General features: G+C 40.0%; 2 protein-coding genes across 5 annotated transcripts; one reads left to right on the top strand and one right to left on the bottom strand.

Annotated features, from left to right (window-relative positions):
• Positions 1-1474: 1474 nt before the first annotated feature.
• On the top strand, positions 1475-9995 carry il17ra1a (interleukin 17 receptor A1a). Of its 4 annotated transcripts, none has more exons than XM_071201753.1 (12): positions 1622-1691; positions 2393-2462; positions 2659-2683; positions 3348-3494; positions 3630-3751; positions 4115-4241; positions 4675-4722; positions 4809-4948; positions 5970-6044; positions 6171-6252; positions 6824-6934; positions 7515-9995. In XM_071201753.1, the coding sequence occupies exons 2-12, from the start codon at positions 2460-2462 to the stop codon at positions 8960-8962; spliced, it is 2328 nt and encodes a 775-aa protein (XP_071057854.1). In that variant the 5' UTR covers positions 1622-1691; positions 2393-2459; the 3' UTR covers positions 8963-9995. The 4 variants fall into 4 exon arrangements, with proteins under 4 accessions (XP_033930677.1, XP_033930676.1, XP_071057854.1 ...); XM_071201752.1 differs by having other exon boundaries at positions 3345-3494; XM_034074786.2 differs by lacking the exon at positions 2393-2462 and having other exon boundaries at positions 1475-1691.
• Positions 9993-15644, bottom strand: tmem121b (transmembrane protein 121B). Its single transcript, XM_034074787.2, has one exon. The coding sequence runs from the start codon at positions 15642-15644 to the stop codon at positions 14388-14390; it is 1257 nt and encodes a 418-aa protein (XP_033930678.2). The 3' UTR covers positions 9993-14387.
• Positions 15645-16079: the final 435 nt, after the last annotated feature.

The raw sequence follows: 16079 nt of genomic DNA, 5'->3' as shown, positions 1-16079 counted from the left end.
AGAAATGTAAGATGTCTTTACTCCTTTGACTCTGCATTAAGAATTCACCTTGTTGATTTAAATGAAATAATGATAGATAAGTGCACATGATCCCACTGTTCAGTGAGTCCTATGCACAGACTGCAGCTGTACACACACACACACACACACACACACACACACACACACACACACACACACACACACACACACACACACACACACACACACACACACACACACACACACACACACACACACACACACACACACACACACACACACACACACACACACACACACACACACACACACACACACACACACACACACACACACACACACACACACACACACACACACACACACACACAGTGTTCTGATGCTGCAGTCTTGTGGTGCCTTCTGGTGGTGAATGTGTGGAAGTCAAAATGGTTATAATGTGCCATATAATAACAATACACTGTTGTATAGGCCCACACTTTAAGTTGAAATCTACACAACTAGGCAGATGTGAGAAGTATTCAGATCTTGTACTTAAGTAAAAGTAGAAGTACTAGAGTGTAGGACTACTCGCTTACAAGTAAAAGTCATGCAATCCAAAAGTTACTCAAGTAAAAGTACAACAGTATTAGCATAGCCTACAAGTATACTTAAAGTAAATTGAATAACTTATTATGCAGACATTACACAAATCAAAAAAAGTACACAATTCACCTCTGAATGTATTGGAGTAGAAGTACAAAGTAGCTACCAATTAAAATATTCAAGTACAGTACAAGTATAGGCTACCTCAAAATTGAGCTAAGTACAGTATATCTACTTAGTTACTTTACACCACTGCCAATACTGCCTGACTTTATTTGTTTGTGATTTATTCAGAAAGTGTAAATTAAACAAAAAAATAGTGTGGGCGATGCTGTTGGTGTAGGTGGTGAAATATATGATGGCTTCATTTATTGAGAAAAACTCAAGCTGTTATGTGTCATGTTGAAGCTGCCTGAGCCGACACAAGGAAGAGATCCGTGTTATTATTCATGTTGCATTCAAACTCCACAGGAAAATCATGTTGTTAAAAACTTCCTGGCAGATGCTACCTTCTTTGTTGATCTTCTTCCTCCCAGAATATACATGATATAATATATGCCGATGTTATTTTTAATGGATACTATTTATGGTGTGTATGTGCAGCCCTGAAAAGGAAGGGAAATGTAACTCCCCACACACTGTTGTGCTGGTGTACCTGTTTTTAAGTAATGTAAAACTCTGTTGATAAATACGAACACATTTATCATTTTAATATTTTATAAAGTGAACTCTGAATTCCGAATGGCATTACATTACACGCATATTTGCTGAATTTGTTGAAAATGTCATTATCTAATAAATATAAAAGCAGGCAATATCAATTGAATAGTACACTAAATTCCCATGCCACGTGAAGGCAGCACAGTGTAACTTACTGTAAACGGAACGGTGATTTACATAGAGAGCAGGAAGTTTCTCATTAATTTCCTCAGCGTCAGTGACGTTGAGTTCTCGCCTTTGTTTAGACGTTTTCAAACTTCGTCTCAAATGTTTCTAAAGACTGAGACATGGACTGATGATATTCCTTCTTCAAAATGATTATTCGACTAGTTCTGGTGTTAGGGTGTTTGTCGCTGTGTGTCGCTGCGTGGAGTGTAGCAGGGCCATTCATCTGCTCTCAACAGGTAAGATAGCACGGCTCACTGTTAGCAGCTAGCAAGGTTAGCTTCAATTACACAGGTGATATCCTGACCACCAGCGGACTTAAAGGGTTTAAATAAATAAACAACAATTTCCAAAAAAATACTTTTGATTCTGATTAATTAATTCTGCTTATTAATTAATCAGAATCAAAAGTATTTATTTATTTATTTGAAAGAAAACGTGGGTTAGGTGATAGTTCCTCCATGTTAAAATGAAATACAAGATACAAAAATGTAATACAATATGTATACAAACATAAGAAGTTAAAATAACAAAATGTATATAAACATAAAAAGGTTAAGAAAAAAGCCCAATACATTGAATGAAATATTTATACAAACATAAGAAGTCAAAGTTAAATGTGCAATAAGAAGTTATTTTAATGTGTTTTTGAAAAATCTTCCGTTTTGTATCATCACTGTTGGTTGCCAGTATTATGACTTAAAAGACATTGCATGCTCGGATAATAATGTCAGATTTTATATATTGATATGGTAACATGAAGTAACAACATCTGGAAATTACACCACTTAAAGTTCAACTGTCAACCTATTGAGTCATTTCATATATTGTAAAACTGTGGTAACAAAAACACATTTTGAAAAAGCAATGGCCGTGGCTATATGACAGCATATTGATGCCAAGATTTAAAACCTAAAAATCAGCTCTGTTCCTTTCACAGAAACGTTCACAGCGACACACACTGGTTTCGCTGACTGAGATGTGATGTAAATCATTATTTCTATCTAATGGTACAACAACTATTCAACAACTGCATAGCCTGTTTAATTATTAATAACTCGTCATTACATATTAACCTGGTCTATGTTGATGTTTAATTTTGTTAATGGCCTTATCTGTAAAGAGTTGGCAAGCAAGTCGAGTTTCTATTTACAAGATTGATAAAAACTCATTTCAATATACTTTACTCTTTTTTTCCTGACGCAGGGTTTGGAGTGTAAAGTCACCATTTGTGAGTATATTCAATTCTTCTATATTGCATCATTGGGATAGGGAGAAAGCCGATTGCTCTTTTCTATTCTGTAACCTAATGTTCAGACATATGTTGTCAGCAAGTTGTAGAAATATTCACATCTGTAAAAATACGTAAGTAAAAGCCCTCCATTGAAAATGTAAGTAAAATTAAGTAGAATCAGCAATATGTACTTAAGGTATAAAATGTAGAAGTACAGAATTCAGATAATTGTAAAGAAATAAAATAACACCCCACATTTTTTTATTGGAAATCATTTTAACGATAATTAATTAGTTGGCTAGTTTAATTTATGACAAAAGCTATATAAAAATACATTTACATTTTTTTAACTCTCAAAAATCCTTTCATTTAAAGTAACTTGTTATTTGAGCTGTAAAATAAATATAGTCAAACAAAAAGTACAATATTTCTCATTGAATTTGAGTGCAATAGAAGTATAATTTGCAATGAAAAGAAATTACAAGCACCTCAATTTCTCAAAATCTTAAAATGTAAACATTGGAATTTTCTAAATGTTACACCAAACTAACTTTGTTTGGGATGCTTCTCGCAGTTTAATAAAATGATGGATCATGCATGAAAAATCAGATGTGTTGTTAGACTTCTCAGCCCTCTGACATTCAGCGCTTGTGTTCAGCAGTTGACTGTCTGGACAAGGGCTGGCTGAAAGTGTATAAGTACACTCCCAGTCATCCAGAGGACCTGCAGGTCTCTGTGGACATCAGGGGGGACGGGTCAGGACACCTGCAGCCTGTGCTGGAGGCCAGCTGGAAGTTGAAGGATGATGGTAACTATTGTTCTTTTACACAGAAATGATGCAATAAGCAGCAGTATAATGAAGATTCAATGATAAGCCAGATGAAGCTTCTCTTGATGTGACATTTTGAAGACAGGAAGTGACCTCTGCTGTGTTTCTCCTCAGGTGGTATTCGTGACCTCAACGCCACCGAGCTTAATGTTATGATGTGGTCAACCAACGCTAACGTGTGTGTGCGATATTCTTTAAAAAAACAACTGCCAATGAGAAGTCCATCAGGGGAAAAGGTGTGTGGCTCACAACAACTAAGATATTATCTTAACTTGCTTTTTTTTATTGGACTTTTTTTATTGTTTTTTTGTATCAAGCTCCAAATTATTTGCTTCTGTTTTTAAGTTGAAGAGGTGTATTGACATTGTATCTGCTTTGTATGAGTTAATGATCTGTTTGTCTAAATGACATCACCTGTTCTTTTGTGTTTTATTTATTTTTACTTTAATTCCCCTTGCTTTATGATCTCAAAACCAATGTTTGTATACTTTTAGCCCAGCAACACTTTTATTTATGATGACAATTTTTTATTTGCTTGAACAGATACATAATATGATTAATATACATGTTCTGACAGACATTATTATTGATGTTTTCAGTGGTCGTTCTCAGCTAACATGCTGGTGCTGGACCCGGGTCAGACATACCAGGTCTCCGTCTTCAACATCCCCAAACCAGAGATAAACCATAGCAACTACGACGTCAGCAAAATAGTGGTCGTTCCTGGTGAGTTGAAGTCAAAACCTCATTTCAGTTTTGAACATAGTTTCTCTCGCTGCCCTGGTTGAGATTAAGGAAACTCTCCGTCGTCCGTAACTCGATTTCTAAAATACAGTTAAGATGGGAATCCATTGGTCCTGAGTCATCAAAAGAACAGGAATTTAGAGCTGTGTGTCATTGGCATAACTATGGAAACGTATGACGTGTCTCCTAAAAGACGCTCCGGGTGGAGGCATAAACCGATAAAAAAGTGTAGGGCCCTAAACTGAGCCTTGAGGACCAGAAGATTATGCAGAATATGTACAGAAATATCTGATAAAACCTCACCATAGCAGTTTTAGATGCAAGAACACTTTTCCTAAACTTTGATGTTTTAGGTGAAATGTGAAACGGAAATGTTTGAGATCTCGACTTTGATGACATTTTATGGTTTCTTTAGGATGTGAAGATGCTATAATGCAGATTACCCGTTTTTGCATCGAGAGGGGTAAGTCCCTGATATTCTAAAGACCAGTAGAAGTTAATAAATAATATAAATGACCTCTAACTTGTTGTCTTGTTGCTGTACTACAGGAAGTCTGTGGAGGCCTGGCATCACTGCAGTCAGCGGAGAATCTACACTGGCTGTGCGCTTCACTCCTGACCCACTCTGTGAGGAGTACATAGTCATTGTTAGCAGCTCCAGTATCATTATCGATACCCATACATACAAGGTAAGGTCACGTCAAGCCTCTCTAACTATGTGTAGTAGGGTAGCTCACATGGAAGATGACATGCGATTTGACCCAGAAGATTACTGTATCTGGCTTTGTGCTCAATACCACATCCTGTGTTTTGTACCTTAGCCTACTTTTCACCCCAGTTTTTTTTCAGTACAGGAAATTGTGTGTCCTATTTTCTGCCTATTGTACAAAAGGCTGCTCATTATATTTGCAAGCCACTGAGGCATTAGCTGCAGTTCTCCATCGGTCCTTTCTAGGGATACTGTATAAATAAAGTACGTTTTATCTTCTTCAAAACACAAACCACCCAACTCTTGAATTTTAAAGAAAAACATATATGTATTAGAAGACTAATCAACAGATTCAAAGTATCTGACTGGCACTGCAGGGGGGTTTTCACTGACTGGTTGTAGAAGGGCTTACAAAGGCTGCTGACTGTTTAGTACTGACCTTACAAAAAAACTCCTCAAAAGAATCATCAAAATTGGCTCGATGTAGCCTAGTTATTTAATGACATCTCTTACAGACGGAGTAGTGCATTGTCACACAGAAATAGTTGTCAGCTGTGTGAGTAGTGTGGTATACGTCCATAATCTTCAGTGTGGTTAACTATGAATCAAATTTCTGGTAGCAACGATCAGCGATTGGTTCTGCGCCCAAGACGAGAGAAAATAATGAAACATACTGTCATAATGGTTTACACTTTTATATATTAAACATTATTGTCCTGTAAAACACATGCATTCTGAGGATAATTAGTTACAAATAATATTGTCTGCCTCTGAACTGTAGTCTGTATTACAGATTAAAGTCTATTGTATACATAGGGGGGTGGAATTTGTTGAAGAGAAGTTGGATCACACTCCATTAGTCTTAATCAGGTGCACCCTAATCAAATTAAAGGCAAATCAACATTTTGAGTTTACATTTGCCTCTAAGTGTTCTTATAGCATCTTCTTCTTGTTCACTATTCTTAAATGCCGTGCCTCAATCACCACTCTCTGTTCCCCAGGGAAATCAGACGACCCTGAATGCAACATTCAAACTTGACAATTGGCCGAAAACTTGCTGCCAGTTTGTCATTGAGGTAAATCTTTTCAAATCTGTTTTGCTGAGTGATGGTAATGTTTTACTTAACTGTCTTTTTCCAGCTGGTAGGACTCTGCACCCTCTATAATCAAATGTGTTAACATGTCTTTATTCTTGCCTGCAGATCAAACCTATATTCCTACAATGTGGTACGGACTGTGCCCGTAAAAGGAGAAATGTGGATATTTGTCCTGGTCCTTCGGCAGGTACGAAGCCTTTGAAAAAAGGCAATACATATTGAATAACAACCAGGAGAGATAAGTGGTGATAGATAGACTCTCCCTTCATCAACACACCGTGTTTTTCATACATCTTGTACAGTTATTAATCACCTTATACAAGGAAATGCAGCTAACAAATATGTGTTTTCTCAATTCCTTTTTCTCTTCCTTGTTACCTTGAATGTGAGGAATGAGGATGTATGTAAAAAGAAGTATGTGAACTTTACCCTACATACTTTAATACAATATGAAGGTGAGTTTTGGGCATTGTGTAAATACAACGCCAGTTTTCATCAAGATATAAAATGTGATGTCATTTACAAATTAGACTACATCTAGGTGAAATCTGGACCTAAATCATGAGCCATTATGGGCTAAACTTAAAGTAAATCAGATTGAATGAACCATACTGTAACTCCATACTGGTACCTTCTACCAACTAGTGGCACCAAAGGGCTATACATGTACACATTTGCCATGGCAGTTAATACAATAGCCATCGCGACTGCACCTCAAAGGAAATGCTAATCAGTGATCTGTGTTTTCATTTCCACAGTGAAGCCAACAGAAGCCCCCAATGTCCAAGTGTACACATTTGTCGCTGTGGGAGTGGTCTTTTTCTGTGTCGTGCTGACCGTTATGATGTGCCTCCTCTGTAGGAAGCCAAGTAAGTCGCATATACAGAACATTTTAAAGAGACCTCATTATGCTTTTTAGAGACTTCCCTTTCCAGTAGTGTGTTATAGAGGTTATTTTCTATCGGTTAAGGCTAAAATACCAAAGCTCACACAAGAGGGAGTTTCTCTCCAACACACTCCCCTCCTGCCTGAAACGCCACAATTGGACTCCTTTGTTTACTTCTGAAACATAATGACATCACTAGTATGTAACACTTGTGCTTCTATTGGCTAGCGATCCAACACATTGTACTTGATAGGTTAAGTGGCAGGACATTGAGTTTGACCAATCACAACAGAGCCGTCCAGCTAACCAATCAGAACAGACTGGGCTCTGGTTTCAGACAGAGGGTGAAAAGAGCTGCTGCAGCACAGGCAGTATGAGAGTAATAAAAACCTTTTTGATCATTAAAGCATGTAAACAAAATACACATATGAACCTGAAAACTAGCGTAATAGGGCCCCTTTAAAAGCATTAGTTCTTCATTTAAACATTGATTTTTGAGCATTCGATGTCATGGGTTTAAAAACTACTTTTAATTTGCAAATGGCATTTATCTATGCTCTCAGGGAAACCTGCTGTTATCGTGCCACCTGTGGGAGATGAAATACGTCAACCACAGCAAATTAAACAACGTCCCAAGGTGCTGGTCATCTACTCCCAAGACCACCGCCTCTACAGGGACGTGGTGCTGAAACTGTGCGCCTTCCTCCAGGCCCAGTGTGGCACCGAGGTGCTGGTGGACCTGCTGGACACCACCTCCATTGGCGTGGTCGGGCGCATTCGCTGGCTCGAGTGGCAGCGACAACAGCTCAAAAATCCTTCCGACAAAATCCTGGTGCTGTGCTCGCGAGGCGTTCAGGCCAAGTGGAGGGCCATGTGCGGCCAAGGTCCGGTGAAACTGAGGGAAGACGTTCTGTCCCCCACCGACGACATGCTCACTCCTTTCCTCAACCTCTTCCTGCCTGACATGCATCACACAGGCATGCTGGGCAAGTACATGGTGGCGTACTTCGATGACATCAGCGGGGAGCAAGACGTACCGTCGGTTTTTGACATCGGCGTCAAGTACAAGTTGATGAAGCATTTCGAGGAGCTGTACTTCCGCATCTTAGACGTTGAGAAATATCAGCCGGATCAGGTCTGCCACATCAAGGGCATCGGGGCGGACGATTACTCTGACTGTCCCTCGGGTAGGGATCTGAAGTGTGCCGTTGAAACCTTCCAGGCCTACCAGTTGGACAACCCTGATTGGTTTGAGAAGGAATGTGTGGACGATGAGGAGGAGGTGATAACTGAGGCCAGCCTGCTCATCGACCAGCTGCAGATCCCTCCTGTCCTCGAGTGTGTTCCTCTAATAAGAGATGGGCTCCCTGTCTTCATCAATGAGGTAGAAATCAATGCAAATGGAGTAGGTGTTCATGTCCTTACACCTCAACTGAACCCACAACGCCAGATTTGGTCAGTGGCAGAACTTACACCAGTAGTTAACCCTGAGTGCAGGCGTCTGTCAACCCTGGATGAAGAGTCGATGGATCACATGTACCCTCGCAGCCCCTGGCCAGAATCTGTCTACACAGTTGAGCCAGTTGTGAACAATCCACAACCGCCAAGGCAGAACTGGGTCTCCCTCGAGGAAAAACCCTTCAGTCAAAATCCCACTGAGGATGAGGAAGGGGATTACCTGCTACCCATAAGCCAACCCTCCTCTCATTCGGACCAGAGAAGTGTGGCCTTACAGAACTCCCTGGTTATAAAACCTCAAGACTCCTCTTGTACCAGCATGCAGAGTGTACATTTCCCTCCGTCTGAAGCCGTCCTCTCGCAGCCAGTGGAGAAGGAGGAAGACGAGGTTCTGGAGCCCGCAGGAAAGGGTCCTAACAGTGGGTCTGATCAGGGCTACATCTCCAAGATGTCCTCCCAGAACGAATCAGCTTTAAAAGAGGATCCAATGGAGGCCCTGAGAAGACTGCAGGAGCAGCTGTTTGATTTGGGATACCCTGACATAGATTCCTGAAGAGGACTTACGCTCTCAGTTCAAAGTTAAAAGTACAAAATCCTCACTGATTTTAACCGACACCACGTGCACAATCACAACGTAGGAGGGTGTGGGCGTGCCGGAGACAGAGGTATTTCTGGGGTGTGGGGCATGTTACAAATCCTATGTTTGCTGATGATTTTCTGATCACAATAACCAATTGGGTTTATATGTTGTTTGATCATAACAAATGAAGACAATTGAACAAGGTCATGCCTTGAAGGGACAAATAAGTGGACACTTGGACATACATGTAGATCTGTTCATATCCAATAAATTGTGTGTTGTTTGATCCAGGTTTGCTGAGACCAGAACATTATAAACCTAAGTCAAGAGATGGAAGAAGAAAGATTACTTTTTTTTGTTGCAGTTTTCTCATTTCTGTTCCATCTTCTTGAACTCCTTCCAATCAGTTGGGACGATTCTGATTGGTCAATATTTAAAGCAGGGAAATCACTTGAGAGTCTGTGATTGGTTAGGGATTGAAAACATGTGCCATGTCTGTCTCACTTCGTGGAGGCACTACTTCACAAAGAGAGCTTTGAAATAACACACACACACACACAAAGTCTTTTTAAAAACGCAAGATACCTTTTTTTCATAATTCTTGTGTGCACGCTCACAGCAGCCTCGACTGGTTGTTATATTTACATGTGGATATATGAGAAACATCTATTCATGTTTTAAAAAATGTTATCAAATTTAAAATCTGAAGGGTAGTCTGAAAGCTCTACTTTCTTTCTGGTACAATCACTGCTTTATAGATTGTGTTAACAACAGTTTTAAGACTTATTATTTTTTGTGCTTACATAGTATAGAATTGACTTAATCAAGTTACCACCAATATTACATTCACAATACAAAAGGAGAGTAAATGAATCTATCCTTCGGGAGAAGTTGCTTGGTAATAACAATCATTAAGTTGGTCTCTAAAAAGCCTTTATCTTGGTTTCATGGTCGGTCCTTTTAATCTGTTATCAACTGATCAATAATAAACATCCCACACAAATCACTTTTTACACTTTCCTCCGATTTATTTCAGGTTTCGACCACATAATACTCTGTCTTACATCTACGGTACATAGATTATATCAGTACAGATATACACTACACAACTTTACAGTACAGGTAGAATCCTATCTGTAAACAACAGCAATGGTATTTCCCTGTAAACAAATTAGGATCAAAAAGAAAGCCCATATAATGTAAGACAAGAGAGTGTTTTTCATTGCACCTCGGCTAAAGAATGAAATAGAAATCTGAGTAGCATGATTGGCTTCTTTTGAATATCCGTCTATTAAAGCCTTTGGTTGTTCCAGTGTAGCTTTGCACTGTGCTCGTCCATGCAGGTTAAAGGTCAAACATACTTCAGTTTAGAGCTCCATAATAATAACTGAGTGATGAGCTTCATGTGCAAATCCAAAAAAGATTGTAACAAACCGTGTAGGATACATTTGCAAAGGCATTGCAGATTACTGGAACAAGGAAATAACACAAAATTGTATAAAATATAACATTTCTGAAATACTTTGGCAATATATGATAAGCAACAAACAAATAGAAGCTGTAAGTCAGGATAACCTCGTATCATATGCATAACAGCAGCCAACGTTATCCATCTAACATTATATATGTGTTAAGAGTGAAGGCTCATTCTGAACTCTGGGAAAAGCTATATTGAGATTAGGTTGTCAATTGTGTATATCACTCCATTTCATTGGTCGAAAATATGGCCATTATTATTGTTTAAAATAACAAATGCAACAAGATTTCGGATTGTTCATGAGCAATTTAGTTTGTCAGGACCTTTTAAAGGAGAATTGCCTGATTTTGTGTGAAAAAGAGTGAAGTTAGATTAGTTACATCTATAAATAAGTTGTTGTTGTTGTCTCACACTTCTGAGCATGTTTTAAGTTAGCTTTTCCCTAGATATCCACTGATCTCAACACGGCATGAGAATTCCCTGCAGAGACCTGAAACTATTTGTGATTTGTACTGAAGGGGATACGACTTGACAACACTGGTCAGTTCCTTTATGATGGACATTCCTCCGCCTCAGTCTTGACCCCTCAGCAGCCGCACTGCTCACAAGGCACAACCTCTGACCTGCATACCTGATCCCTCACAGAGAGGCAAATAAATCACACATACCCTCACTGTGATACCCCTGTATACCCTCACTGTGATACCCCTCAAAACTGTGCTGCAGGGGTGATGTACATTTTGAAAACAACCCGAAAGTTAGCATTCGCTAGTTCCTTTGATTCATGATGCAAAAAACAAGTTATGTGGGAAACACAAGTTAAATATACTTAAATAAACTTATCAAATGAACACCACTGTATGTTTTGTAAGCATAACAATCTAGCTATAATCATACTACACCAAGCACTGCAGTATCTTAGTGGTGATGAACTCGTTAGCCTCATTTAACCGCTAGCTAGCAACACCCTCTTTTAAAAAAATGCAAAAGCCTCAAAACTCTTTGAAGCTTGTGTTAATCACACGCCTTATTTCAGGCATATAACCAAAACTCCATTCAGAAAACCCATTGACTTCAAGATGAGGGAACTTGAAGAGCAAAAATGCTACCTCACTTCCGGGACTCACAAACTATGACCTCCAAAATAATAGGCACTAAAATCTGTTCCGACTCCTCTGACCCATATTGCACCTGTCTTCACGTCACATCTTTTTGATTATATAATATACTTTAATCTGCCATGTTTGTTATGTACATTACCACTGCCACTAGCACATAGTGTACCCACAGTCATTCTTCAAGCGTGCTGTTCCCGTCAAACACTTGGAAGCAGATTGTCTCAACTCATAATGAGGTAAACGTTCACACGTCGACACATCAAGGTGGATAAACACAACCGGTTGGCTACAGCATGTTGTCGCTTTTTACTCGATTCAATTGATTATTTAAGGAAGCCCTCAGACGCAAGACAAGTGAGAACAAAACAATCTGGTGATCCATTTTAAAGGTCTTATCTAAATTTGTATCGTTTTTGTTTGTAAAATGTCGGTAACATTTTAGATTAGTGTGTTGTTGTAATAGTCATTTGAGCCACGAGAGACACCACTATAGGATTTATGGAATTAATGTTTTCCTCCAAGTGGGTATGCATTTCTTCAAGCTCTCTAAACCAAAAGTTCATAGGCCTATATTGGTTGTTATATATAGATTGTATCTATGCGATAATGTTAAGGTAAAGTCTGAAAAAAACAAGCAACTAAAAAACGTGTTCAATAGATCACCAGTCAGGCTTCTCAGGGCTTCCATAATCAGATTTGGAACAGTCTAGATGTTTTGTCTCAGTGCATGCAGTCACCCACTGCACACAAGCATGTGTCAACTCCAACGTATCTTCTTCTTAAGTTTACCTAAATAAACATTGAATATATGGTTGCACTATTAGCAGTGTTGGCACCTTTGACAACAAAAGATTGTAGAAAAAAAGAATGACTTAAGATTTGGACTGCTTAAATTCTACCATTTATGACTGGAAATCTCAAACTCTTGACACTGAACCCCCCTAAAAACACCAAATGACTTCCTACTGCGTTCATTTCAACGCACACAATCGAGCAGGTAGCTGGTTCACTGGCAGACATTGTGTAAATTATAAAACATTCACCAACAATGTACATGACAATTACAAAGGAGTACTTTACTTCGTCTAGTCTGGAGGTACTGGAACTGGACATGAAAAAAAGAGGGATTCGAGAAAAGTTACAATAATGATCATCTCTACAGACATAAGCACAATATTTTATCATCACCAATTTCCTATTACTTGTAACATATTTTGGGAGAAATGGGATTCCATATAGTTCTAAAACAGGAATACTAATATCTATAGTTCCAGACATGACTCACAGGTGTGTTTAAAAAGAAATTAAGAGCTGAGGTGACCCAGAGAACTGAGGCTCTTTAAATGAGGGCTGTTGAATACAGTGATCTTTGAGGACTTCTGATCCCAGAAATGAAAACAGTTTTAAAACAGTAGCACAGCCAGTGAGGCCAACAGAAGGTCCTGCTGGCCAGGGGTCAATTTGAAAAAGCCGTAGAAAACCTGTTTGTCATGGCACTGTCGGATCTAACATATGTGTCTACTCTCAGTAATACTTCTACCAATAGAAAACACTGGTGTACAAGGAGGGAGTAGAGTCCTGGTCAATCAGTCCAGAAGATTCAAAAAATTGCACTTTACGTCAGAACACGACACCAAGTCCATCTGCCGTCTCCATTCAAGTGCAGCGGTGAAACTCACAGACAGAAAACACACAACTCAACAAGGTCCAATTCACTACAGTTGCTCTTCTGTTTGTTGTAGGCTGTTGCAGGTGTTTGGTTTGACTGTAGCACCTGTAGATTATGGAAGGAGAGCATTGTAAGGCTGGTACAGATCATGTGTTCCAGACATGTCCAAAAATCGGAAAATCCATTCTCCTGTCATGTGAAATGTTCCAAGTAGAAATTTCAAAAAAGATCAGTCAAAGAGGAAGTTATCCAATATTTCAGTGTGGCAAAAAACCCTGTCAACAAAATCCAACTGCTTTGAAAAAAGAGTTTTTCCTGTTGTTATTAATCTGTGTATTCATCATAACTACAATGTGGTTATTGGGTGGGATTATTAGAGTCCTTGAACACCTTAGGTCCTATCGGTTGCTTTACTTTGTGGTCATTTGATGTAAAATCTTATATAGGGCTGCAGCTACAAGCCATGTCATATTTTTTCTGCATGGCTGTATGGTTCATTCGGCCTTGCATTTAAAGGGCTCATATCATGAATAACTATTTTTCAGTGCTAGTGTACATGCATTAGGGTATCTTGGGAGCCTTCCAACATACTATATGGTGTTATTTTATACTGAATATATAAGAATGGGTGCATTTTGAGGTTTCATATGTCAAAAAGCTGAGTATAGTATATCTGTTGAGAAATATGAAATAAATTATAATGAAATATGTCGAAAAAGCCACATCTCTTTTCAGAAATTAGACTATTTCTTTGTAATGAACACTGACAACGAAAATTGTGCGAGGACAAATGCCATTTTTTATATTGTGAGTGGTACTAACATTTTCTTTTCACTACTATGTTGGCCCCTGGATATATATAAGAAAATAATTATTTTTGTAACTGGGATAAAGTGACTCTTTAAGTATAGCCTATGGATTAATAGTTCTACTTTTTCCTTTTGTTTTATTATTATTTTTCAAAGTACCCTATTCCTGTTTCGTGTAATGATCAATCTAAATAGGCTGCCTTTCAAGTAGGCTAGGTTTATTGTGATATCCTTATTGTCTATCTGGAAGAAGGAGTTTGAAAGTGGATTTTCCTATTTGCAGCTTTGTCTTGAACGCAGGCAGCTACAGGCCCCAGGCCGGGCTCTAGGACTGGGTGACAGCCAGGGTGTTGACGTATCCGTGCGGACACATGTCGTTCTCGGACACGCAGTGGGAGAACTGGGCCGGGTTGCCGCCTCCGGCCAGCTTCCGGACCCCGCGAACCGCCACACACTGCTCCACCAGCTCCAAGAACCTACACACTAAGAAGAACATGTTTTTGAACATAAACACCGACACCGGCATCCCGTAGACGTAGACCTGGAAACACCTGACTACCAGCAGGGGGGCGTTGACCACCAGGCTCGCACAGAAGCGGGCCCACAGCCACCGGAAGCGCAGCTCGGACGCGGTGAGCTCGTAAAGCCAGATCGTCGGCACGGCCAGAGCCACGAAATACACCGAGATGACGGTGTACTTCAGGTACAGCGTGGGGATCTCGCTCCTCAGCAGCATTTCCACCAGCGTGAAGCTGTCCAGCAGGTCCAGGCAAGTGCTCAGGAAGCAGCTCTGGGATCGGTGCCGTGTCGCCCCGTTCAGATCCTCGATGATGGAGTTGATGAGGCAGAAGAGCAGCGGCACGGACAGCAGCATGATGATCTTTAAGCCGGTCACTCCGCACGGCACTTTGAGCTCGATCAAGTCCAGGATAGACGTCTCCAGGATGAGCACCACCTTGGGAGTGCAGGCGATGACATAAATGAGCCAGGCCAGGTAGGCGTAGGTGAACTCCCCGAGGTTACAGCCGAAGATGGAGCTCTTCTGGTGGAAGCCGCAGGCCCGCTCCCTCTTGCTCCGCGCGTTCTTCATGAAGAAAATCCCCCAGCCCGAGATCACCACCAGATCCGTGGCGATCCATGAGCACCAGTACAGGTCGGTGAATATGATGAGGTAGAAGTCCAGGATGCCGCCCTGGAAGACGAGCAGGAGGAAACACAGCGCCTTGTACATCAGGCTCCTTTTGGATTTGTGCGCCAGCAGGGGAGCGGTCTGCATGAACTCCCCCGATGTCATGATGCTGGAGGCGGCCGCGGCTGAGGAGACCAGACGCTGGATGGAGCCGCTCTCCTCCGGGATGATGCTGCCGCTGCTGGTCAGGGTGTCCCGCCTCCTGCTCAGCTGCCCGGCTTCCGGAGAAGAGGAGACGGGGGATTCTGGGTAATAGCTCGCTTCCGATTGGAGATAGTCTTCCTTCAGATTGTCGTTCCCAGTTTCTGAGATCATTGTATTTGTGCGGTCGCCTCCCTTTCTGATTCTGATGCTTTTAAAGGTGGAGAGAGTGACATGCGCAAACACAGGCATGGAGTCTGGTGGAATGGACTACAGTTGGTTTAATATCTGATATTGTAGGCTATTTAACAGTTGTATCCATTTATTTATTTGCTTTTCAATAAAATATTTTGAACATTGAGTGAATTTCTACTGTGCAATTCTAATACTTTTGTATATTGTGTAGAGAACATGTTTTGACATATTTCTTACTTCTATTTTCTAGATATGTATTGTCATATATTATAATGCACATATTAATACTTCATTCAGTTTTTCTTATCATTTTTCTATGTTTACTTAAATTTCAATTTTATTTTTTTCAGCATACTGAGATGGCTATTATGCGACTTACCATTGTCATGATATTTCAACATACTATGACTTCTTTATGACACAGTTAATCATGTAAAAACATACTATACTAAACCTTTTTTTCTACATACATATACCATGTTGTCTTTTCTG

This window comes from Pseudochaenichthys georgianus, chromosome 23 (genome assembly GCF_902827115.2).
Source record: "Pseudochaenichthys georgianus chromosome 23, fPseGeo1.2, whole genome shotgun sequence".
In the NCBI taxonomy this organism is placed as follows: Eukaryota; Metazoa; Chordata; class Actinopteri; order Perciformes; family Channichthyidae; genus Pseudochaenichthys; species Pseudochaenichthys georgianus.
Note: the sequence above shows the minus strand (reverse complement) of the source record. Positions and strands in the feature narration are given on the sequence as shown.

Excerpts from the sequence above, each read along its gene's own strand:
- il17ra1a (XM_034074785.2), top strand. The coding sequence starts at position 1,602 with ATGATTATTCGACTAGTTCTGGTGTTAGGGTGTTTGTCGCTGTGTGTC. Across the intron at positions 4,242-4,674 it reads CAAAATAGTGGTCGTTCCTG|GATGTGAAGATGCTATAATG; the intron begins GTGAGTTGAAGT and ends TGGTTTCTTTAG. Across the intron at positions 6,935-7,514 it reads CCTCCTCTGTAGGAAGCCAA|GGAAACCTGCTGTTATCGTG; the intron begins GTAAGTCGCATA and ends CTATGCTCTCAG.
- tmem121b (XM_034074787.2), bottom strand. The coding sequence starts at position 15,644 with ATGCCTGTGTTTGCGCATGTCACTCTCTCCACCTTTAAAAGCATCAGA.